We start from the raw sequence: 25,261 nt of genomic DNA on the forward strand, positions 1-25,261 counted from the left end.
ATGGATTACCAACATTCAAAGATGAAAAGCAAACACCCACTCAACACTAAAACAGCATGCATGCCCGATAAATATAGGTTGAGTGAGCAAACGCTTGCATGTGAGGGTTCTGACCATCCCGCCTGTCCCCGTGGTTACTGCTCAGAACCACGATCAGAGCCTGGAAAACAGAGGTGGTTGAACATGTCTGGCGTTGCCCTTTTGCGCTCTCTCTTTCTCGTTCTTTTCTGTTTTTTAAAAATACAATTCTAATATTAAACTTTCTGGCGGCCACTTGTCCTTCTCATCCCAAGGGGAAACGGCAATGAGTGAAAATAATGATCTGATAGCATGAGTTTTCTAGTTGTTTGCATTCTGGATAACCAGGAACAGACTGTGGGACAGGGTGCCCAGTGGAGGCCAAGTTGTGATCAGACGTGGACCTCAGGGAAATTCATTTGACTACTGGAGGCATGTAATTCTCAGAGCAAAGGGAACCTTTGAGATCTTCCGGTTTAGTCCTGCAACATTACAAACCTAGAAACCGAGGTGAAGTGTGAGGGCTGCCAAGGGCCAGGATGGATGGCAGGGAGGGGTGGGGACCTGAGTCTCCTGGGTCCTGGGCTCCTTCCCTGACACCATGTAGTGACATGAGAGGTGGCCCTACCCACTGCAGAGGTTAGTACTGCTTGGCCCTGATTCCCCCTGGGAACCCCGTGCTGCGACCTGGTTGGGGGCTTCTAGAGGAGCAAAGGGCATTGAGGAGACACAATGGACTCCTGATGCCACCTGCATATAAAGTACCCCCACCAATGCCCGCCCATCAAGACACCAATGCATGCCCTCGGTCACTGGGCTCTCTGATGACCACCCTGGGGAATCCTAACACTCAGTAAACCAAGCAGAATGGGGCTGCACGTGTGGAAACACAGCCAGGGAGGAGGCCTGCCTGGCGCACACTCACTCAGACCAGACTCAGCACTCCTGGGTGGAAGGGGCTTCTCTTTTGGACACACTGGGGGATGGTGTGTAAGGTGGTCCAAGCACTTGATTGGAAATCAGGAAACCTGGGGATAAGCTGGGGGGCCTCTGAAGGATCCCTGAGCCATGGACAAAAGAGGACATCTGGGGGCCCTTCTGACCCTGATGCTGCCCACATGCTGCACCAGCCGCTTGTCTCTGCCTGGGGGGCGGTGGGGGAGAGAAGAGATCGCCATCCACTCACCAGTAAGATTGCTGGAGGCAGGAGTTAAAAGTACTATGCTTGGCACACTGAGTAAATGTTTGATGAATGAATGTTGAAAAGGAATGAAAAACGGCAATAAACACCCAAGCAGGCAGCAATTCCGGGGAAGGCAGAAAGGAGGCCAGTCTCAGTGCTGGCATTAACCTGGATCTTTCAGAGGGAGAGCGAGGGAAGCATGAAATTGTCCGGGGTGTGCCCTGATGTGCGGGCTGCCCAGAGCTGCTGTCGGCGGGGGGAAGCCCAGCCTCTATGTGTCCGAGCACCTGGCCAGCACCACCCGCCTGGAGGCAGCCGCCTCGGCCTGTTACCTTCTGTTCCAGGGTCCTTTCCAGAGCATCCACGCGCAGCTGCTCCTTCCGCAGGCTGGCCTGGTAGGCAGCCTGCTCCTGCTGGGCCTTGCCCCGGACCTGGGCGATCTCGGCATTGGCCCTGCAGGAACGGGTTGGGGGGAATGGGGTTCAGAAAGGATCACACTTCCCGTAGATGCCTCTCGCCTTCCTCCTCCCAGCTCTAGGCAAGGGCAACCAACTGTCTGGCTCCAGCTCCCTCCAATGGGAGCCTGAGCATGGGAGCCATGAGAACCCCCATCGCCAACCCCCATCCTCCCCACCCCATGATGCTGAGATGCTCCAAGCGGGTACCCGGGAAATTACGACATGCATCCCTCACTGATCACAACGGATGCTCAGCCAGAGTGAACACTTACATTGAAAAACGCACATGGATTACCCGCCCTGCCCAAGCCGATGCAGGGGTGCCAAGGAGCTCCCAGCCTGCCTCAGCCGGGGCTGCTGAGGGGCCCTTGGGAGCAGACCCAGCCCCAGGTGACATTACCTGTCCAGCTTCTCCTCCGCATGCACCTTCAGCGCCTGGTACCTCTGCTCCTCCTTCTTTACCCGGGACAGGTACTCCTGTGCACACTTCTTCAGCACCTCTTCATTCTGGTATGACAGAGCACAGGGGTCGTGCCCACAGAAGAAATGCTGAGGAGTGTTGGGAATCCCAAGAACTCGTGGATGTGGGCATAACCCCGGATAGCCAAGTCCGACCCCCCAGCCTGCGAGGATGGCCTTCCAGAACGCACCACAATCTCTCCCAATCTGCTCCACCTCCCCCCACCACATGCGTCCCTCCCGCTCTGCCCCCAAACACGAACACACCTTGCGGAAGCCCTCCAGGACCTCCTTCATCTTCTCGTATCTCCTGAAGAGATCAGCCAGAGATTTCTCCACTGAGTTCAGGTCGGCCAGGGCTTGTTCCTTCTCCAGGACCAGCTGCTGGACCGTTTGGTGGGAGACTGACTTCTCCCTCTGTTCATCCTCTGGCAGGAGACACAAGGGACAAATAGATGGGGCCCATGGGATCCGGACCCAGTCTCAAGGGCCAGCCAAGGCCTCAGATGCAACCCAGCCTGACCAAGGGCCATCTCAGACCTTGGGTTCTTGTTGGGACAGACCCACTCCCCCGAGCCCCGCCCTCCAAGTCTCTGCCTCTAAAGGAACAAAACCCACAGCCTTAGCATCCCAGTACTAGATGGGATGGAAATTAGCCATTCTTCTTCAACTTGATCAGTGCAGCCCCTTAAACATCTACACTGGAGGCACTGGTGGTTCTATATGGTTGTTGACAGCACACAGACCCATCCGTAAGGTAAGAAAGAAAACATCACTACTGAATTTTGTGTTGGGCAAGACTGAAGGGTGCTGTACATTGAGTTGTGAGGGACTGGCCTTCCTGAGTGCTATCAAGCTAAAGACATGGTCACTGAAAAGGAAAAAGGTTTCTTCATCCTTAGAACATCCCACGAGCCCAAAACCCACAGAAGCGTCGCCCTGAAATTCTGCTCCACACAAAAAAAGGACATTTCCTTTGATACAGCAGATGTCTTAAGTCCCAGGAAAATGCAGCTATCTTGAGTGTCTCAGTTACATACAAAAGAATTAAATTCTGGCCTAGTTCAGCGTGGCTGACTCTGGCGAAAGGGACTGCTCTGTCCCTGACCCCCCTCTCCGGGCCACTGCAAGCTGATATGCTCTGGGTACCTTGAAAACCACCTCATTTTGATGGGAAAGGCTTCTGGGACCACTCCACAGAAAAGCCCCTCGCCCGCACAGCACTCCATACGCTCTGCACACTAACCTATCATTGGTCTGGGTGGGCAAGGAACCACTTGTTCTGATCTGTCTGGAACTTTGCTGACAGCAGAGAGTGTGGAGAGAGAAACCCCAGCTCGGAGCTCCTGTCCTTCCTCAACCCCTCGGTCACCTGGGAGGGGCTGCGTGCACTGGAAGACGGAGGGCAGCTATGAACGGCGGCAGAGCCGTGGTGAGAGCAGCGGCTGCGGTGCACCCTGGGCTCCTCACTTGTCAGGAGCCGGGCTGACTCTTCTCTTCATTCGATGCTCCTAAGCCAGCACCCAGCAGCCAGGATGAGCGTCCAGAAGTCCAAAATAGTCACCCATCCTGCTTGGAGCCAACCCCCTCCCACTGCCCTCACTGGGGCCTCCCTCTGCATTTGAATAAAATCCAAACTCCTGCCCCACATGCTCACTCCCTGCCCTCCTTGCTCCGGCCACAGTGGCCCCCGCAGCCCTGATGCCTCCCCGGCTCCCCCCTCACTCAGGGGCGCCTTGTCTGAGCCCGTGTGGGAAATGCCTCCTCTCCAGTACTTCATTTCCCTCCCCAGCAGTGGCCACTCCGTATCATTACATCAGATGTGTGTGTAGAGAACACACACTCCACGAGGGCAGAGCCCTGAGTCTCTTTCTTGTCCCCTGCTCCATCCCGGGCTCAGGACCGTGCCTGACTCACAGGACACCTCACATGCCATGCAACGAATGAATTGGCAAAGCCCAGAGGCGGATTCCTAATCTCCCTTCCCAGGACAGGCCAAGTCCCTTGTGCACTGAGGAAGCAGCAGAGCCAGGCCCACCCATACCCAGGGCTGTGCCCAAAACCCCATCTCCACGTGGGCCTCCTAAAAATGGACCTGGAAGGACGTAGCTCCCTTAAAAGTGGGGAAGATGTTGCTTTGGGCTCTTTTCCTCTAGATTCCTGATAGGTTGGCCTCCTCCTGTATCCCGATGTCAGGCACATTCTTGAGTGGAGGGGAGAGCACAGAACGGGGGCCACAGCCTGACATAAACATCTCCAGCCCGGACATGAACTGGCTCAAAAGTCCTCACTTGCGGTCCCAGGGCCTCTTTCCAAAATGAGGGCTTCTCTCACATGAATGCAGATCCCGACTGGCGGGGGGCTTGTCTAAACACAGATGGCTGTGCTCACCCCGTGAGGTCTGATTCAGTCTGTCTGGGGTCGGGGCTGAGGATCTGCATCTGTGACAAGCTCTCCAGTGACGCTGAGGCAGCTGGTCCAGGGACCACGCATGGAGGACCACAGGCCCAGAAGATGCTCGTCGTCCTCCAAACCTGCCTCTCAGAGCTCCCGCACCCAGAGCGGAGGTGAGGACCCGGGGGCCAGAGTCTGACAGCCCAGGTTCCAGTCCTGGGTTGGGTACTTCCCAGCTGTGTGACCTTGGGCAGAGCTTTGAGGCTCTGTGAGTGTCAGCCTCCTCACCTGAAATAGGGCACCATGGCATTTTGGGGAAGATTAAATATAAAGCCCTTCACACAGAGTAAGAACCCAGTATCAGGGACCCATTATCAGCAGCACCACTGCCTTCCCTGAACTGGTATGATGTCAAGTCACAGTGACCCACGAAGGGGGAGCTTTTTAACACATAGCAAGAACAGAACTGCCAGCAATCTGCTTCCTACATCTAGACTCCTAAAAGAAAGGGCGTTTCAAAGTTTCACCAGTAACCAAATGCTTGTTTTCACTCTTTGAATTTTAGCCGCTTCCTTAGTTCTCAGCAAGCTGTACAATGCGCGTTCTGGGCTGGTTTGGGGCCATGTATACATTTCACTTGGCTCGGGAAAGGGGCCATTTATCAAACGGAGTCCATCTGATTTCCTGGATCTGAGACTCAGGCTGCCTCAGGCTTCCTTTCCTCCCCCCATAACCCTTGTAAAAACAGAATCTCCCAGACCCCGGGAGACTTAGGCGGTGAGAATGCTTCACACATCTTTTTGTAAATTACAAATGCTGGTAGGTTCTCCAAACCGAGGAAATCAGCCCCAAACCCAAGACACTCGAGATGCCAACAATAAAACAACGCCCCTGGAGATTTTCTGGCTTTTTCAGGCAAAACACTTACTGAACCATGTGAGGAACGCAGCCAACACACAAAAGCAAAAGTAACAGAAATAGAAGAACAAATAAACAAATAAGGGTTGCGATGGGCGGGTGTCAAATTAGGTGAAAAAAGCATTTACTTACCAGGCTTGCCTGTTTGTTTTGCAAGCAAAGGGCAAGAAGCAACAGAAAATGGAAGCAAAACAGATAATCAGGGCAGTTGTTAGGAAAGCAGAAAAAAAAAAAAAAATCAATCGCAGCAACCTGGAATGCAGAAAGCACAGAAATCCCTTTTTGTTCTGAATTCTAAATAGCTGATATTTGAACTGAAGGAAACATATGCTCTTCTGTAACATGCGACGGGAATGCACAAGGATGCAGGACAGATGTCGCAGGGACACGGAGCATCTGTGAGGGGTACGCGGAAGTCAAGAGAGCCAGGCTGGAGCCAGGAGGGATGGGGGAGGTGGGGTGGAAACTGGTTTTCACTTTAAAATGCGATTACACTCACTCTGGACCCTGAACTGCCATGCTCTCTGGGTCTGAGTTTCCCCTTCCATGAGGAATGCTGGGCAGGTGAGTGGAAATGAGAAGGAAAATGCGGAGTCCAGATGAGACACATGGGTGTGTTTCTTGTCCAGAAAGAAGGAATCCCACCCACAGCTCCAGGGAGCCCCAGACACAAGGACCGTGAAATCGATGGTGGCCCTAACCGGTGACTTGCAATAGTGATTGATGGATGACACCCACAGACATGCCACCTCTTGAATGAGACAGCTCTGGCAAAGCGGGTGACGAAGAAGACAGTGAGTCATGGGGAGGGGGGCAAAGAACAGACCCACAGTTGGGCACCACTTCGAGTGACAGTGCTGCTTCCTGCCAGAGATGCTGGGGTGTCTCAGAGCCACCCGGAGAGTGCCCAAACACCCCCAAACAGGAAACTGCTCAAAGGGGGTGATTTCACAGTTCCTGAAAAGAGGGACCCTCAGGCCAAACGTGCCAGGTCTCTTAGTGGGGGGGGCAGGGAAAGGGGGGGGATGTGGCCATAATCCCTGGGGTCAGGGTTCCACGTACCCCTCAGATTGTCTAGAACTGAAAATATTATTCTAACTCCTGTCTCCTGCATCGCAGTCGAATGATCTTTCTGTCACCAGGAGGACAGGCCACTTAGGTCAGCTAGAGAGTCTGATTCTATTTTCAAGAGGGAACGTCTGCTTCTGTCAAAACTGCCAGCTGAGCAATGAAATACGGAGGTTCTGGGCAGCCTGCTGTCGGGGGCAAAGGCGCACATCCTTTTCAACACTGGTCTAAACGTCACCACCAAGAGTAAAGATAAAAATGCATGACTCTGAGACACAGAAGGATGTTTCCAAACGAGCCACATGGGTCTGAGTGACGCTTTCACGTCCCAAGACTGCAGGAGGTTGAAAGGTTGCGCTCAGCCTGTCAAACTATCTGTATTGGAGGATATGAATCCTTCATCCTGATGACTTTCACCAGCAGTTTCAGTTCCAAGAGTTTTGTTTTTCATCTCACCCATATGTACGCATAAACTCTTACACCAATGGAACAAAGAGTCTTCATCTGATAGAAAGAACACACCGCGAGGCTTTTCCTCAGAAACACCCGACCGGCTTCCCCTGAATCTGGGAGAAGCAGCCTTTATTATCATAAACCAAAATGAAAGCTTTTTTGAATGGAAAGCACTGAACTGTCAGCATCTCCACTGTCCCCAAGGATGTTGTCATATTTATCTTGGGACAAAAGCTAGAGATGTGGTGAGACTCATAGCCACACGCTTCCGATGACGAGAACTGCTAACATAGCATCAGGCTTGGACATAGAAACTGCGGTCCACAGTGAGCTGGGTTTTTACTCCACGTGTCCTTAAGAATAAAAGATTTTTTTAAAAAACCTGGTATCATGGACCTAAGCAAATGCATGTATAGACAGATAAAAATTTCACACACAGCCCCTACCCAGAGTCGTAACGTTATTTTTGAATAGTGATCATTAGTGAAAACACTTGCGCTTGGAACTTCCGTGAGGTCTTTTCTCATTATTTTTATTTTTTTTAAAGACCCAAGCGTGTATCACTTGTAACTTGAGGCCTTCTTTTATTGTAGGCCAGAGTAACCTGAAGTACTGGCTGCCGGGATGCTGTATGAAGATGGGTTGTGAGGCAGTGTCCAACCTCAGCGAGAAAGAGTGTTGTGATCGGTTAATAGGGGGCGGGCAGCTGGACTGTCACATGTTCTATGATCCTTGTCCCTAGACCCTGCGTAAGGGAGGGCTGAAGGGGTATTTTTTCACTTGTGTCTAAACTAAACTAGGCTTTAGAGATTCGATCCTTACTCTCTCCCATGAGCAAAAAAGCCCCCAAATATCCTACGAATCAACCCAAATCTCTTTCCCCCGGAGGTGGGCAATCCTGGCTGGGTCAAATGGTGGCCATCAAGGTGATGGCCATGGCTTCCCATAGGCATGAATAATTCATGCTAACGGACCTCCTAGCAGGTGTTTCCAGGAGGTCCCCAGACTCATTGCCCTGAGCCAAAGTCATGTTCTGGGATGCTCTGGTCCCTCCCTGAAAGGCTTCATGATCCAAGAGGAGCTTGAGAGGAACACACTCTGAGCTGCTACCGTCAAAGCCCTCCCCGAATCTGGAAACCTCAGCCCCGCCAGTGGGGCCACTCACCTATCATCTGAGCGATGGTCTTCTCATACTCGGCCACTATTTTCCTGCAAGAGAAGTGAAGACAGGTTGGAACTATGACAACAGAATGGTTTTTAATTTCATGCAGGGGCCCACGTGCTGGTCACCAACCTGACCGTTGTCCAAGAGGACAAGTGGTATGTGTCACAGGTGGCTCACACTTCTAGAGTCACCTCCAATCTCAGCCCTCTCCTTGCACACCCAAATAGGTGTGTGACTGCCGCAAGACTCTGAACACATCACTCCCTTGCACAAAACCTTCTACCTCTCCCCACTGCCCACTGAGAAAAAAAAAAAATAAGGCCAAACCCCCAGTCTGACGATCAAATGAAGCCTTCTGCTACCTGTGTCTGATTTTCCTCATTAATCTTACCTTCTTCCAGGCCATCTTGTGAACACAGTGGTTCAATGAGAACAAATGATTTCTTGTCTGCTCTGAGCTTTCTCACCTCTATGGCCTTGACCATGTTGTTCAATTCCCCTCTCTATTTCCACTTGTCACAGCCTATCTGTTTCTCAAGGTCCAATTCAAACGCTAGCTCCTCCAGGAAGCCTTCCCTGATTTATCTTTGGAGCTGCATAACACTTTGTCTAAATCTTATTCCAAAACATGTATCATAGTACTTGAATGGAAGTTCCTCAAGGCCAAGGAGCCACTTCTCAGTCACTTGTATCTTTCCAGGATCCCAGGGCTACAAGGTGGCAGAGCTGGGATTCAAACCCAGGCATCGAACTCTGGAGACTGATGCTCCACGGCCTCGAGGCGCGGTGATGTACCTCCATTTTACAGATGAGAAAAGCTAGGCATAGAGTTATGTAACAGGCTCAGAAGCAGTGCCTGACTTCCACTTGGTCTGGCTCCAGAGACTGACAGGGCTGACATCTGGGCCACCAAAAACTAGTGCAGCTGTGCCAGGTGGTGACACCTGAAATCCCACGGTCCCAGTTAGCAACCCGCACTCCCTGGAGCCCCCAGTGGTACAAAAGAAGCCAGAGACAGAACTTCCAGACTCCCTGTATGTCCTGCTTTCAACTTCAGTGCTGGTAAAAAACTAAAGCCACCCAGTTCCCTCTCCCACTCCCCGACCAAACAAACAAACAAAGATAAAAGAAAGAGATTTTAAAATAACACAATGACAGGGACTCAGTTTGAATGTGAAACAACATTAAGATTAACCCTGGAAGTGGTCACAAAAAGCATCAGCGGAAAGAAGGAACTAGCTGGAGAATTTTGGGGAAGATATTATTTGACCTAGAAAACAGGGAATAGGATTATTTAAATGATTTGTTTGTTACTTAAAATGGTAGCCAGGAACATAATTTTGATAATTAACTAGCAACTGCTACTGCAGTGAAGTGCACTATAAATGTACTAATTCTTCGACCAATTTTTTTAGAATGCATCCCATTCTCTTACTCCCAAACTTTGAGACTTAAAAAAATGAAGCCTACTGAGTATTTTTAGCACAGTGCCAGACTTTCTGTCTTGTTAAAATGATTGTACTCAAATCCACTTCTTTTCTTGTGTGAGCTGCAGAAAGACAGGTGTATGGAAATGAACTATGACCCCCACCCCATTCCCACCCGCCCTGCAGTTCTCAGACCTGGAAGCATCCAGAACCTGGACAGGACTAACCCAGGACAGTCAGAGCAGAGGTTTGAGCCAAAGCTGCTTTAAAAACGCCACTTGCAAGATAGCTTTTAAAGTCTCACTCCAGGGGTAAGTTCTAGTCTCAGAGATGGTTTCTTAGTTTCTAAGAAGATGATAAATTGAGAGAAGAAATAAAGGGGAAAAGGCACATTAAAAGTGAGAGGGGGAGAGGCAGGCTGCTGAGTACGGTGGGAAGTTTGGGTTATGCAGTCAGAAAGGTGGAAGGATTCAAATTCCTGTTCTTGTAACTAGAAGCTCCAGGCCTCTGACAAGTCACCGAACCTCTCTGAGCCTTCCACGGTCAAGCAGGGCTGACCATCCTCTCTTGAGGGCTATGGGGTGAAACAGGCCGTGTGTCTCTAGCCAAAAGCACAGCGCTTGGCACATGGCGGGCAGTGAACGTGTGGGAGCCGTCATGTTTCTATTACAATATGCAGCAAATGAAAATCCATCATTCATTTGTGAAATTTGGGAGACAACCTAAAAGTTTATCCATTGAGACTGGTGACATTTTTATGTCAGAATCTTACAAGGACTGGCAAGCACCTATTGAAAATAAGGTCAAGATGGCTACCAGTCTGTCCAAGTTATGCTAAATTAAAAGAGAATGTAGGAGAACGTACGTTTCCAGGCTCTGCTTTTGCGATCAGAAATGGAAAATTCTTGGGAGGAGACAGAAACGGTGCATAGCAGTTACCTGAGGCGTGTGGGAGCAGAGGCTGAGTGGGAAGGTTTGGGTTTCATTGTACATATGATGGCACTATTTACCCATTCACAGGATATTTTAATAACGACAACACACAAAGAATACTTTTATGAACATGTAACTCTTGTGGAATAAAGGATGACTTCTAGAGTGGACACCGTTCATGGGCCACCCCAGCTCCAGGTGTCATCGTGCCACAGGTAGGCATCTCCCAGGTACCAGGGAGCCCACGCTCACAACTGACCTCATTTCCATCACTTCCCGCCTGCTTTCTTCATACTTCTCTTTCCACTCTGAGACCTCTCTCTCCTTCGTTAAGATCTAGTATCAGGGAGAAGAAGGAGTTAGCTCCAGTGAACTCAGACCTAAGCAATTCACAGACCAAGACAAGGAGACACTGAATAAATACAGAATTAAAACTTGCTACACCAAACAATAATTGTATTTAGAGAACTTCCCCGAGCCTGAGACAGAAATAAGTCAAACATCAGACTTCACAGTGCCCACAGACAGCGACAAAAAGGAGGGTGGTTTTTTGTTATAAATCAAACAAGACCATAAAGGCTCATTAAACAATAGTGTCCAAGAAGAGAAAAACCCACAGTCTGCCACCCGTCTTTGCCTGCAGGGATCAGAGGAGAAAGTCTGTGTTCAAAGATGCTGGCTTTGTGGGCCGTGGGTACACATATTTATTTGCAAGTGGCAGAACCTGGAGCTTCTCCCAGGGCACCCAGAGCTGGCCTTGCCTTCTCCGAGCCACACACTACCTCTGCCCTGGTGATCTGGAGCGCGGAGTCCAGGTCAGGCTGCTGGAACAGAAGGCCTGCGGGCTTCTCCACCTCGGCGGTCCCGATGCGGGAGTACAAGGCTGTTTTGGAGATGGAGACATCTGTTGGGTGAGCAGCTTCTCTCTGTGAAACGGTTTTTAATTTTTAAAAAAGTTAACATCAATCATATGACAAAAAGTATTGCATTCATCTCTTACGAATGGGTCAGTTGTATGGTTTTGAAACAAAGAACATCAAAAGTATGAGAAAATGCTACGACTAATGAATGGGGAAATGCCGGGTACAATCTATGGAAATCTATCACTTTGCACCTGCACAGGCTGACAAAGGGGCTAATGGCAGAGGCCTCCCCAACTCCCAGCCCTTGGAGTCCAGCACGTCTGGGGCCCGTTTATCACGGCCATTTATCAGCCGCAGAGGCAGTTAGGCACAGCGCCTGAGAGCCGAGGTCATCTTCCAGCAGGCTCCACTTCCAAAAGAAAAGCCTGGCGGTGAACAATGTTGAATTCTACTCTACAGCTGCCTGGTTTTGAATAACCACAGATCTGATCGTTTCTGTGAGACTGTCCACATTTAATTTAGGGGGCTCCATTTGAAAGGATATGATTCATACAGAGCTTAAAGCCTACAGTGGTTGTCAACCAACTTCACCTTCAACGAGCTGGTTTCCGGATGCCAAAAGGTAAGAGTTACGTTGGAGTTATGGTGTCAATGGGAAAACTGAAAACCGGATCACTGACAGTATCCACGCTTGCTGGTTTGTTGCTAAGACCCTTGACAAACAGTGTGATTCCCTGCCCCGCACGACTGACATTGGTCGGTCACCAGCCCCCTGGGAGGGAGGAGAGGGCTGTCTTACTATGCCCCCCTTCGCACAAAACGCTCAGACAGTTCCAACACACTTGAAATGCAGCGTTAGGAGCATCGCATCATGAACCAGCGCAGCGGGGTTGTCCATCTAGTTCTACTGCAGAAGAAACACCAAACCAATCACGCTCCCAGTCCTATTCATTAACCTCCCGGCCCGTCATGGTTGCCAAGGCAAACCTCCAGCCTGGTTCCTAAGAGTCCGAGTCGATGTGAAGTAACAGTGTTCTCACAGGCAGAGGGCAACTGCTTCTTCCTTGGAAATTTACAGGAAGAAATGGAGCAATGAACAGAACACCACAGCGTAGAAGAAAGGGAGAGACAGAGATCCGGGGAAAGAACGGATCTTGTAAATGGAAGCAGATGAGATTGAAGAACCAGCAGTAACTGGGAAGGGGGTGCACCCGAAGCTACTTGAGCAGCACCTCTCCCTTCAGTCACAGGAACAGGCACGCTCACACCACCGCAGCCTCAGAAAGAAGGAACTTGCGACAGCTTGGAAAACGCAGGTGGAAGTTTAATGGATAGGACTGGAGGTTCCCGAGTTAGGACCGGTTAGTTGTACACATGCACGACGAACTAAGTGGGTTAGGTTGTCCCAGAAGGGAGCATCTGCTGTGTGGGTTTCACTGCCCCTGCCTGGCCTTAGGTACCTGGGTTCTCTCTCAAGTGGGGCCGGAATAACTACTGTTGGTCAGAGGGGAACAGACCAGAACCTGGGGACACGCCCACCTGTCAAATGTGATCCCTTGATCTTTCAGCCTCAGGTCCTAAAGAAGCCTCCTTTACAGGACATTTGAGCAGAACACAGATAAACAGCCCGCAGGGGCAGGCGGGTGGACCTCTCAGAAGAAAGAGGGCCACCAGACCACTGGGCAGGGCCTCTCCCTTGTAGGACTGATCTCTGCTGTCTGAAATGTTCTCAAGGTTCTATCTGCCAAATGGGAAACTTCTCAGGAAATAACAGAAAATTATACCTAGACACCAAGACTCAGTATTTATTTTCACGGAGAAAGTTCAATGTCACAAAATTCTGAAGAGGATTTAAAAAAAAAAAACTGTTCCTATCACTTAAGTAAAATAATGTGTTCTTTGAAAAAAAGTTAGAATAAAATTACAAAATGGAAAGAACATTAGATATCATCTAACTCATCCTGGTCCTTCTGATGATGAAACAACTGAGGATCTAAGATTTGGCAAAAAGGTTTCCCAGAATGAGATTCAATCCTGATCCAAAATAAACCAGCTCTCTGAACTGCAAGAGAAAATGAACTAACACTAACTTTATGATACTGAGCAGAAACTAAATATGACCAATACAGGAACCAGTGATCTTTTAAGCTGCCTAAAGTCCTTTGTAAAACAAGGAAGGGGATGAAATATAAACAAAATAATGAACTTTCTAAGTCAATGCAAATGGTTACTCCCAGATACAGTGATTCACTAGCTCTGGTCATCCTGGCCACCTGGTGTTTTCAATAAAGAAACACGATGACTTCAGAATCCATTTGAATTACTACCCTGAGTATCTGCATGTTAATGAAATTCAAGGTACACACTCGGGTTTTCCCTTACAACAAAGAACTGTTTTTAACTGAAATTAATAGGATTGTCTCTCGCTGACACTTCAAGATCAGACTTAGGTTAAGCTTTGTTTCCCTCCTATAATCTCCCACTTGCTACCTTAGAGGAGCCAAAACCCGCCAGAATCACAAATTAAAATGTGAAATGGCCATGACTCAGACAGCATGGGCCTTTGGGACCAAATTCCAACTTCTCAATCCACTCTCCCAAATCTTGGTCCCTGCGGAGTCTCCTGGGCACTGTCACCCAGGTCAGCCTGCCAACCTCATGCCCAGGGTCCTTCCGGCCTTGCAGCCAGGGGCTGGGGGTCTTGGCACTCATCCAGGCTCACAGTCCTCCTTGGGGCAACCCTGATGCCAAGCCTCAGAGGAAGCAGCCAGGTCAGGGAACCAAGCAGGATGGCTGTGCCCAGGAACCGGGTGGGAGAGCAGTGGGCGTGCAGGGGTGTGGGGTCCAGGAGTTGAGATCAGGTGAGGAGACCACAGTAAGCTGGGGCCAAGGCCATGGAGTGTGGACATGGCTTGGCTCCTGGGGAGTGTCAGAGCCACATGGGGCCAGGTCAGGCAGAGAGCAGCCCCACCAGGTGCCACCCCATCCAAATCTGACAACGGGAGGGTCTCAAGCTCAGGATGGCAAATATGAGGAAGGCCCCTGATGCTCGCCCTTATTCCATTCCCACAGAAGGCACCATCAGCACCAACTCCTTCCCACTGGGTCAAGACATGGCCTGAGTCCTCAACACAGGCTGCAGACGATGACCGCAAACTCCTGAAACTAGCAAATAAGCTGAAACCCACCGGCCAGCCCTTGGTCACCTCTTTTCAGGCTGTTCTTGTGGCTTTCAGGCATCCTGGGGTCAAATGTCAGGGAGTGGGTGGTTTCTGGACACAACATAAGAGGAGCCTCTGATGTCAGGCTACCCACCAACCACACAGGCTGCCCCAGACCTACTCCTCCCACTGATGCTGAAACAACTGGGCGTCTGCCTTAATAGGCTGGGAACCTGGAGCACTCAGACACGGAGGATGAACACCCTTTCCCTCCCAGGGGAGCCTTTTATTGGACTTCCTCTGGTTCTGAAGCTTGCCACTTGTGTGATCCTTGTTACTAAGTTACTCAGACACATCCTTCATTCTTTATATAAGGTCCCCCTCACCCAGCAAAGCCAACGGCTTTAGCCACCACAACCAGGATTTGTTATACACACAAATTAAATCAATCCCTGTGTCCCGCAGCCCTTGGAAAGCCAGACAGACGGGACGCTTAGGTTCCAGCCATCCTGGTTTAGTGGTTAATTCAGAGCTATGTACCACACAGCCAGAGACCTGGTCAGATCTACCCCCAGGAGGACACAGCCGTGTTCAGTTCTGCCAGAAGCATGTGGAGGGAAAGCAGTAAGGAGTCTGACACCCCAGGCCCTGCGGGGTTTCCCTCATTTCTAACATCTTCTGGCTAAAGAGGGAGGAAACCGCACTGCAGTCCCCGAAGGTTGCCTCCGCTGGCTCTCAGTTGACACGGAAATAAAACCGAAGCTGCTCGAAGGGGAGACCAGAAATCACCCCCATCATATTTCATGATGCTTTTCATCCCTCAGTATGAGTTGTTCTTTTTTTTTTTTTTTTTTCATTCCAAGTGATTTCATTTGGTGTTAGCAGCAGTTTAAGATCGTGCTGCCAAAAAGACCGGCCCATGTCACCTGCAGCTGAAATATACAGGCAGGAAAAAATAGCGAATTGGATACACAGCTGCTGTCTTCTTTCTGTACATCAGCGGTTTCCAAAGCACTGTGGGGCAATCAAGCATCTCACAGACAAGAAACCCACAGGAACCTAATTGGGTTCAGGTAAACGGATCACCCTAGGGCTGGCGGGCTACAGGGGCCAGCATCTGCCTTCCATGGGCCAAGGTCACTAGATAATATACTTCTCATAAGAGCCGTACAAGTTCCCATGGCAGAGATGAATGTTCCTCACACTTCATGAAGCTTCCACCCCCGTGGAATCTTTCTTTCAGCACGCCCCTCCGGAATACATAAGGAGGGAGCAGGGGCTGCCTCTCTGAACCACACTTAGCAGATTCACCTGACAGTATTTTCTAAATCAAAACCAGGACACATGGTCTGAGAATAGGCTGTAACTGATGCGACATCGACTACTGGCCCGCTCTGACGCGCTCTCGGAGGAAGGAGGCAGGGAAGCAGGAGTCCCCAACACTTTATACTCCATCTGAACTACTCAGAACGTGCTCGATTCTGCCCCAAACTTCTGGGTAGGAATAAACCATATTTTATAGAGGCCAAATTTCAAGCAATTCATTCTGTGTTTCAGCCACAACCCAAGGATATCAAGAAATAAATCTAAAAGGGAAAAATTCCTCACTGCTTACTGCTTTCTAAAAATCTCATTTTCATGGAAATTAAACTCAAGTTGATGGGTTGGCTACAAGAGCAGGGACATCAGTAATCTGTGTTTACGTTTGAGTCCCTGCCCTGGGCCCCATTCTCAGCCTGGACGCTCACAGGGTGACCACCTTCTCCACTGAGAGGTGTCTCTGGAAGGGGACCCCCGTTTGGCTCCAGGAAAACCACATGTGGGGGCCCTCGGGGCAGGAGCAGTAGATGAAATCTCGATCCTGTACCAAGGACGAGAGGTGGGAGGAAACACTGGTCCCTCCGCCAAGTGAGCTGTTACTTGAGACAGACGGACAACGGGCTCCCAGTTGGAAATTCGAGTGATAGTTCCCGGAAGGCCAGTCAATCAGTCAGGCCTTGGGCTGGCTCCAACGCTCTGCTTCCCCATCTGTAAAATGGGACCTAGACCTGCCAACTGAGGAGAGATGCTGGGAGCATCTCACCAGGTATCAGAGGCAAAGTGAAGGTCAGCCGCCAGCAGTTTCATTTACCCCACACCTACTGCGTGCCAGGCACGTCACCCACAGTCCTCACAGCCATCTGCAAAGTCACCACCATTAGCCTTATATCAGATTGAAAAACCAAGGCTCAGAGAAGCTCATCCACTGGTTCAAGGCCACAGGGCACACTGGGGACCAGTCCTGGGTCACTGGGCTGCCAGCTCGGGGCTGGGGAGGGAATGCGGCAGCTCCTCAGAGGCCAGGCGCACCTGCCAGCCCTGGGGGTGGCCTGAACCTCCCTGGACCACGTGCCGTGTTGTGCATCATCAGAAACTCATTCAAATTGTTAAGGAAAATTTCTCCAAACTGGGAAGCCAGGCAAAACAACTTCTGCAAGTCCTGTTACGGTCACACTCTGCTCTACAGCAGGGCTGGCAAACTTCGGAGCGTGGGCCAAATGGCCTGCTGCCCTTCTCTGCAAAAAGGGTTTTATTGGAGCCTGCCACACCCCTCATCCACTTACTGTCCGCTGCTGCTTTGTCTGAGCCGCGGGGCCACAGCTGAGTAGCTGTTACAGGGATCAGACAGATGCCCACAAAGTCTAAAATACTGACCCTCTTCTCTTCCAGAAAAGGACTGCTTCTCTGTCATCCTTTTGACCCTGGCCTAAGGGTCATCGCACATCTCAGGAAGGTCTTGTTTTCACCTGTTTACTACTGACTAGGGTACAGGCTCACTGCAACTAGACATTAACTTGTAGAAAACAGCAAGGTCGCAAATTATTTTTAACCCATAGAGAAGCAAATGATTTCTGTATGTAAAAAAAGAACCTCAAAGGTAATGACTTATCTGTCCTGTTTAACTAGTATTAACCAGCTTTATACCTAACTTTGCAATCTTATTCTAGCTTCCTTACCCCACTGACCCATCCGTTTCTTGTCATTTTCCTCCATTCAACCAGTCTGACCATCCTGCTGGTGTCTTCATTACGGAGTGAAACAGGTTTTAGACACGTGCTCAGTGCATAATGATGCCCTAGTTATGCGTTCAGCTTTTTGAAAAACCAGACTTTGTCAGACACCTGCTTGGCCATGGTTAGCAAGGAAGCTTCTGGACCACACAACATTCTCAAGAGGCAGCACACGGCAGCGGCAAACCGGTACCTTGGTGTCCTGGCGGCTACGGGAAGCCAGGGTAATCTGCCTGGCCAGCTTCAGGGCTTCTATCCGCATGATGGCAAACTCTAGCTCCTCCTGCCGGAGGGGTGGGGAATGAGCAAACCGCAGGGGAAATGCATCGAGACAGGACGGAAATGTTCTCCACACCCAAGAAACGAATGTGCCACGTGAATGTGTCATGACAGGTACTTGGGAAAACACACGCTCTGGCTTTTTTTTTTCACAATGAACACCTCAGCAGAGCATGAAGTAAGTGTTTAATTTCCTTTTTGTTTTTTTTTTTAATCACACTTTGGAATGTCTGTCGGGAAGTATTACACAGTCAAATATGAAATGATTTTTAAAATTGGATCAAAAGTTTTAGTGTACTCTTTCCTCGGACTTCTCTCCCTTCGTTCATTTAACGTAAAGTTGGCCAACACTTCCCAAGAGTGGATTTGCGTTTCTCAAATGATTATTAACGATCGCTCTAGGTTTGCTCTGAACGTCCCAGTCTAGAGGATGTCAAATTAAGCTGTCAAATTTAAAGCACAGAGTATACTGATAATTGTTTTGGTTCCAGAAGCAAGACCTGCATCCAGATGTTATCTCCATGGGAGTCTGAGATAGTCTCGTATATATTAACAGCTTGGCTCGATGGTGATCTAATACCCTTGGTTTCATGAATAAATCACAGAAACGGCTTTTGGGGGCTATCAAAACTTCTGAAAAATGAGTGTGTGGGCCCAATTTCCAAATGGAAATACAAATGGTTTGTTTCATAGATAACGACACAATTTATATCATTTTGGAGTCTTGGGCAAAGAACACCACATCCATCGGTCTTGGAGGGGAAGCTGTTCCATTTGGAACATTCTCGGCAGCCCTTCATTAAATCCTGCCTCATTGCATTTGGAGTTCAGAGGTTCATTCTCTACTGAGGTTTTGACAAACTCCCAAAAGGTCACACGTGGGCTACAAACCTGAAGTTTCTGGGCAAATACTGGGGGGTTCTTTTCTGCTAAGTCGGGTTCCAGATAGTCAAGCGCACCACAGAGAGAGGCTGGATGAGCCAGCCTGCTGAGGAGGGCGTCAGCCGAGGCCAAGGAGCCCTCAGGAGCTGTCTGAAGGCCGGCGGAGGAGGACACAGAAGAGAAATAGAGGAGAGCAGAGTGACATCGGTTCCAAGCAAGGACCACACAGCTGTGTGCTGGACACTTCTGCCTTAAGGCTAAAGAGAGTATCTGTCAGGTGCCAACACTTTCCTTTTCATCTGGACTAACTCCCATGTGCTGACAATGGGCATCTTGGGATGGGCAGGCCCGACCCCCTCCCCAGAAGCACAGCCTTGGGTGCCCTCCCCACCCGCACCCCACCCTCACTCCATAACCAGTGGCTGGGAGGAAAGTTACCCTTTACCTATTGACTTGAAAATCTCAGTGGGAGGGAGACAAGTTAGGTGATGGGGTTTCCAAACATAACTCATCAAGAAAACACCTTCCAGTGTACGGTTTTGGTAAAGGTCATTTTTTAAAGAACTAGAAAGATGATTTCAAACGCAATGTTTCCTGGTAGATCAGAAAGACTTCAAAACCAGAAGCCAACACTGTAGAAGTCGAACTGTGCGTGAGTCCTTCACACTACCGGTTTGAGATGGTCTGGGTCCTGTCCAGACTCCCTTTTTGCTCACTATTACAGTTCCAGTGTCCAACTGCCAGACACCCAGCAGGTGCCCAGTGAATACTTGATGTATGAGATAAATCAACATCTACTAATTTGGAACAACAAAGTAACACGCTAAATCAATGACCTCAAGCCTCTTAAGGATTGTTGGGAGAGAGGTAAAAAAATAAAAATAAAATTCACCTAGAAGAATGGTCCATTTTAGATGTGTGGGGGTTGGGGGGTGAGGCCTCCAGCTCAGGTCTATTTGCTCTGAAGGCCCCACAGGGCTTGGGAAGGAAGAGGTAGAAGTCCACTGAGGCCTAGGAGAACTGACTGTTCTAAAGGAGAGCGGCCCTTGCTCTGCCACTCTCTGCCCTCCGCCGCAGAGGACGGAGAAGCTGGGTACAGGCTGATGACGGTGCCAGAAGTGGGAAATAAACCACCCTGGAGGCTAATGAAGCACTTGGGAGAGAAAGGCAAAATCATGCTGGGAGAACGGAGAGGCTTTCTCTCATCCTTATGGGGTGGGGCGTCCTGGGCTGGCTTCTGTGGCAGGGACAGGGTGGGGCCCCATGCCAGGTACCAGGCGAGGGTTGTTCTGAAGGACTGGCCTTTGTGGTGATGGCACCCGGCTGGCCCAGCCTCACCCGCAGTGATCTTGGGCCCCTCTCACCCCACTTACAATTTCAATCACTTCTGATGCGGTGCCCAAGGCCATGGCCTCCAGCTCTTTCTGGGAGGGTTTCTCTGGCACCTGTAAGTGTGGCTCCTGGTTGGGGGCCAGCCCTCGTGCAACGGGGTGCTGGATCTTGGCCCCGGCATTCACGAGGGCTTCAGTCTCCTCGAAACTTGACCTGAGGGAAGCAAAGGGCATCTTTATAGAGTCTGCGTTGGAAATCCCACTTAAATTAGCCAGGATTCCCCAACTAGCATACCAAGGGATCCTGGACTTCCAGGGTTATATCCCCAGAGGAAAATGGGCAGGACTAAGGGGGCCACGGGGTCTGTGGGCTAGAATGAGGGTGGTCCAGCCCCCACCAAGGGCCTGCTGACAAGGGATGGCCAGAAGCACAGATGCCACAGGCTAAGACATGAGCCCTGCAGTTAGGCAGATGCAGTCCCTCGCTTGCGCACCCAGGGAGAGTGACTGGTCCTGAAATTCAGCTTCCTCCTCTGTAACCCAGAGACAACACAGCTCTGTGAAGGTCCAGCGGGATGCTGCCTGCACCGAAAGCACCAGGCACAGTGCCCTTCACGAGGCACCACTCCTGCCTTCTAGTACATCATCACTGCTGTAATAACATCACCATCCACATTCTCACCGCCTCGCACAGATTCCAGATTGTGTGGGAAGCCAAAGCAAGAGCTTTCACTCCTACTCAGTGAAAGGGGCAGGGAGGAGAGGAAGGCAAGCTCCCAATCTTAGCGCGATACCCCACCCTCACCCAGCCCAGCACCACGCGGCTCAGAACAGCACTCTCACAGCTGCTTATACTCACATCCATGTTAATAATAAACGTTTATCAGGCACTTCATTTATCTCAGACCCTGTGACAAGTGCTTTCCTTACAGCATCTCAGTTTTATCCTCCCAGTGGCTTTCTGGATCAGTACCCCATCCCCATCACATCTGGGGGGAAGACTGAGAGCCTCAATTCATCTTCATAAAATCCCTACAGGATCAATTTCATTATCACTCTCTCTTTACACATAAGGAAACTGCAGCCCAGGAGGGACAAGTTAACTTACACCTGATCACACAACCAGGAGGGAGTGAGAACGGGATTCAGGCTCTGAATGCCTTGGTGTGCTGCCCACCACGGGACAAACTACAACATAAAGCCATGCGTGCTTTGGGAGACGACGGAAGGGGCTCACACATTCATTTGTTAAGGGATTTCACTTTAGTCCAAAGGGCAGCCAGTGACAAACCGGCTGCATTTGTGTCCGTGTGGACTGAGAGAGATGGAAACGTGGGCTGCCTGGGTGTGCGCAAATTAGGGTCAGGATAACAGTGCAGGTGCTCAGAGGCCTGGGGACCTCGGCCCTGGTGGGAAGCTCTCTCATCATGGATGTCCTACCCTGAACACGGTGTTGGGGACTCTGACATCCGGACGGGCGGAGACTTGACTGGGCTCTCCTGAGAAGTGTCGAACATAAGGTACAAAGCCTGCTTCTTGGGGGCGTCGTCGTCCTGCTGCAAGGATGAAAGTCACACGTCAGCTCGGCTATGGTGGCCTGAACACGCTAGAGACGAAACCAGAGCACCCTTCGATGGGGACAGGTAACTCGTCAGGGAAAAGCCTTCACTGCTCTCCAGCCACCCAGAAGAGAGGAGACAGCGGGGCTGGCTAGGAGAGGAGAGAGGACGGGAGGACAGGAGGGAAGAGAAAGTGGAGGGAGACTGTGCGACTGTGTGCAGTTGGGAACGTTTCCAGGGGAGAAGGCTCATGATGGCGTTGGTGTTTACTGGCCGTCTTCTCTGGATGGGCAACCATGCTGGGCACTGAGGATAAACGGGGTCGGCAAGGCCCCCATGCAGGCGCTGCGCACAGTCAAATGGGCGAGCATGGTGGCCCCGTGTGATGAGCGCCACCATCGAGGTCTGTGGATTCAAAGCCAATTGTAGTTTAGCAGCAGTAACCCCACCTCTACAAATGATGCAAAGAAAGGTAAAAGATCCAAGCAACGTGTCAGGGTTGCTCAGCGTCGCACAAGCCCTCTGGGCATCTGTGCCTCTGAGAGCATCGCTGGACAGCAGCACAGAGCAAGAGGTCACGTTCAGGACCAAATGCCCCAGCGGGTACACATTCCAAGCAGGGGAAGACAGCTGCTCATCATAACGACTCAAAATGAAAAAGGGGTGGGGGAAAGACACTGCCCAAAGAGACGATCCTCAGTTATATAAAGCAGTTAATTTGAAGAAAGCAAGTAATGGCATACCTTAAATTACAAACAACCACACTCCCTCCACCTTTTTTAAAAGAAATCTCTGACTAGTTCTTTCTCAGTCTAAGGAAGCAATTCTGTAGAAATTACAGAATTGCATCCTATCATTTTCTCCCTGAAAATGCCATATAAGGTGGGTTGAGACAAACCGCAAACGCTCTCCCCACCCCTTCCCAGTTCCAGTTCACCAGACTGACAAAGCAGGGTGGGAAAGCAAGTCCCCTGCTGGCTAGAGGCAGAAGAACTTACAGGTAAGGAGGAACCAATTTTCTCCATATATTCGATTTCATAGGAGTTTCTGTAATCCAACTCTAGAAAAGAAACAAAAGGAGAGGTGAGTGCCAGAGGGAAAAAAAAATAAAAGATCTGGGCTGGGCATGGTGGGGCCTGGAACAGGCTTTAAGTTTTTTGGGAAAACGTCCACTGACTGAGATTTCTTATATGGTCAAAAGGGGAGGGTCGATGCAGCTATTTTCAGACAACTGGTAAACCTCTTACCATAAAGGGGCTTCTGCCATTTACAAGTCTGAGAGCTTTCCAAGGGAATTAAATGTCATGACCAAGCATAGGCTGGACTGAGAACAGATCTGAGCATTTTGCACCAAGTTTTCAGATCAGAGGGTGTGTACACTTTGGGTGTTGGTTTTCCTGGTAAGTCTTATGTGCAATACTTGGAACCTTCCCCAGTCCTGAGTCGTCAGAAGCAAGGGAAGAACAGTGTTGTTATAAGAGAAGCTTTACAAATCGCCAGGAACATTGCCCCAAATTCTGCCAGTACCAACAGGCCCAAACCAAATTTTCAGATGCAAAGACTATTAAAGTCCAATTCGGTGGAGAAATGACCCGTTTCAAATTGACTGGAGACTCTAGGCTGCAAAGAAAACTCCAGACACTCTCACTGGAGACTAGAAACCCCACTGCTTTCCTAAGGGGCCCTGGGCAGTTCCGGGTAGAGACCTGGCTCTGCCTCTTCACTGAAATCCCTGCCTGGTGAATGGATTCCGAGCACCTGCTATGTGCCTCAGACCGTGCTGGGCACAGCGGACACCCTGGTGAACAAGACAGAGGAAGTCCTAATCTGCGGCTACAAGACGACTCTCAACCACTCGAAAAGAAAATCAAGAGGTGACACATGACCTGCTCAGAGAGCAGCTGTTTAAGTGTCACTGGTAATCCCTAAAGCTGAATGCCTCAATTTTTTTACATTTAAAAAAAAAATATATATATACACTATAAATAGCAGTTCTGGCTTAAAGTCCCTCGTTCCTACAGATTCATAATCATATACATACTCAACTGAAGGAATCACTTTGAAAAAAATGATCCTTTTAATATGAGCTTTAAAATGAGATTTCTTTTCCCTCAAAGGGTTTCTCAAAACCTGCAAGTGTGTGTGACTGCAGCCACATGAACTCCAGCACTCAGACCCGTGGACGACTTTTCAGGAGTCTCCGAATCTCTGGGAGGAAGCAAATGCATCTTTCTGGCAGACGTGACCTGCTCACGGGAATGGAGACGGTTTTGCGGGTTAATGGCCAGAAAAGACCTCACGCGCCCTGAAGGCCCTGACTTGTGTGTCACTTGGAAAGAACAGAGACTAGAGCCGAACCACGTGCTGGGTGGAAGCTCAGTGTGTCTGCAACGGTCATGCGAACCTGAACCTGATCCCAGGTCTGCCTCAACTGAAGACCAAGAAGCATTCATTCATCAGGACTTACTATCTTGCAAAGGCAGGGAACAGTGGAGGGCAAGGTGACTTCTAGGGCCTCTTCCAGATCTGTCACTTTCCAAGTGTAGGATGCCAAGACTATCATTTCATTGTTTTACTAAAGACTAAGTTGAGAAGATAATAGTGAATCAGCTGCTTACTCCTCCAAGGTTTCACTACCACTGCCAAGGCATGATCTAACCCTCACTTATCTAACAGCAACCCCTACTTCCACCCCGACATGCCCCACGGTGGCACGGAGCACCCAGGATGCACCGAATAAGCTAGGGGCCACCATGGAGGTTTTCCGGGACCCGTGGCCCAGGTCAGTGCCGGTTCTGGTTACCAGCTTGCCTCAGTGACGTGTCCCGCCTGGAACCTGAGCTTGTTTCCTGGCAGCTGATCTGGGTGAGTTTCAGGTCACTGAGCTCACTTGTCTGCCTTCTTCCCTACCTGCCAAGAGGGTTTCAGATATTCTGAAAAAACATCTTAACTGAGTCTAGTTTTCAAAATCTCACTCATCTGCCTTAAATTCTAAGCTTCAGAGGGTAGGACTGGGGTGGGGAGCCATGTCCAACTTCAGCCCCATTTTTATACCACGCCACATGCAGCTGGCAGGCCAGCAAGGGCAGCACCAGTTACACCAAGCAGCACAACGCCTTTACACCTGCCGGAGGCTGCTTGCTAAAGCACGTGCTGCTCCGAGCTGAAGAGGCCCCAAGTTATTTTTAATGGGCCCTGTCATTTCTGAGCGCTGCTTTTGGTAATTATTTCACACCCGGGCAATGCACCATGAGAGGGCTGGACTGCTGTCTGCATCTGACTCTCATTGCCAGAGCTCTGTTAGAGGACTGAAAGGAGCCCGGGGCAGAAGCCAGAAGGATGCGATTGAGTCCAGATCGTCATTCCCAGGATCAGGGAAGCCAACTCACCAACCCCTCCAGGCCTGTCGACTTCACGATAAAATGGAGCTCAAAATTACATACATCTTGCAGGAGAAAATGAAATGATGTCAGACAAAAAGGCCCACTGCTGGTTATGCAAAGGTAAGGGATTGTGACCAGGTCTTATTGCTTATTGCTAATATCTCTGAAACATTTAACGTAAGTGATGAGAGGAAAAGAAAAGAGCCTTTTGGAAAGGGACAAGGACACTGCTCCGACTTCCTTGCGCGGCCCTTCTGTGCTATGACAGCAAAGGTGC

At 50.0% G+C, this 25,261-nt stretch overlaps 1 protein-coding gene across 14 annotated transcripts in view; it reads right to left on the reverse strand.

Moving 5' to 3' along the window:
* The window catches only part of TACC2 (transforming acidic coiled-coil containing protein 2), a 196,543-nt gene that overhangs the window by 2,704 nt on the left and 168,578 nt on the right, over positions 1-25,261 (reverse strand). For 7 of the 14 annotated variants that reach the window (XM_010969896.3, XM_074373509.1, XM_045506512.2 and 4 more), the window contains 11 exons: positions 22,600-22,661; positions 21,483-21,598; positions 20,085-20,256; positions 18,721-18,861; positions 17,744-17,833; positions 11,259-11,402; positions 10,736-10,812; positions 8,117-8,160; positions 2,386-2,546; positions 2,060-2,166; positions 1,534-1,654 (listed from right to left, as the gene is read on the reverse strand). In XM_010969896.3, the coding sequence (XP_010968198.2) occupies positions 1,534-1,654; positions 2,060-2,166; positions 2,386-2,546; positions 8,117-8,160; positions 10,736-10,812; positions 11,259-11,402; positions 17,744-17,833; positions 18,721-18,861; positions 20,085-20,256; positions 21,483-21,598; positions 22,600-22,661 (1,235 nt within the window). The remainder of the gene's footprint in view (positions 1-1,533; positions 1,655-2,059; positions 2,167-2,385; positions 2,547-8,116; positions 8,161-10,735; positions 10,813-11,258; positions 11,403-17,743; positions 17,834-18,720; positions 18,862-20,084; positions 20,257-21,482; positions 21,599-22,599; positions 22,662-25,261) is intronic. The other 7 variants (XM_074373514.1, XM_074373513.1, XM_045506515.2 and 4 more) reach the window with 2 other exon arrangements.

This window comes from Camelus bactrianus, chromosome 11 (assembly GCF_048773025.1).
Source record: "Camelus bactrianus isolate YW-2024 breed Bactrian camel chromosome 11, ASM4877302v1, whole genome shotgun sequence".
Classification (NCBI taxonomy): Eukaryota; Metazoa; Chordata; class Mammalia; order Artiodactyla; family Camelidae; genus Camelus; species Camelus bactrianus.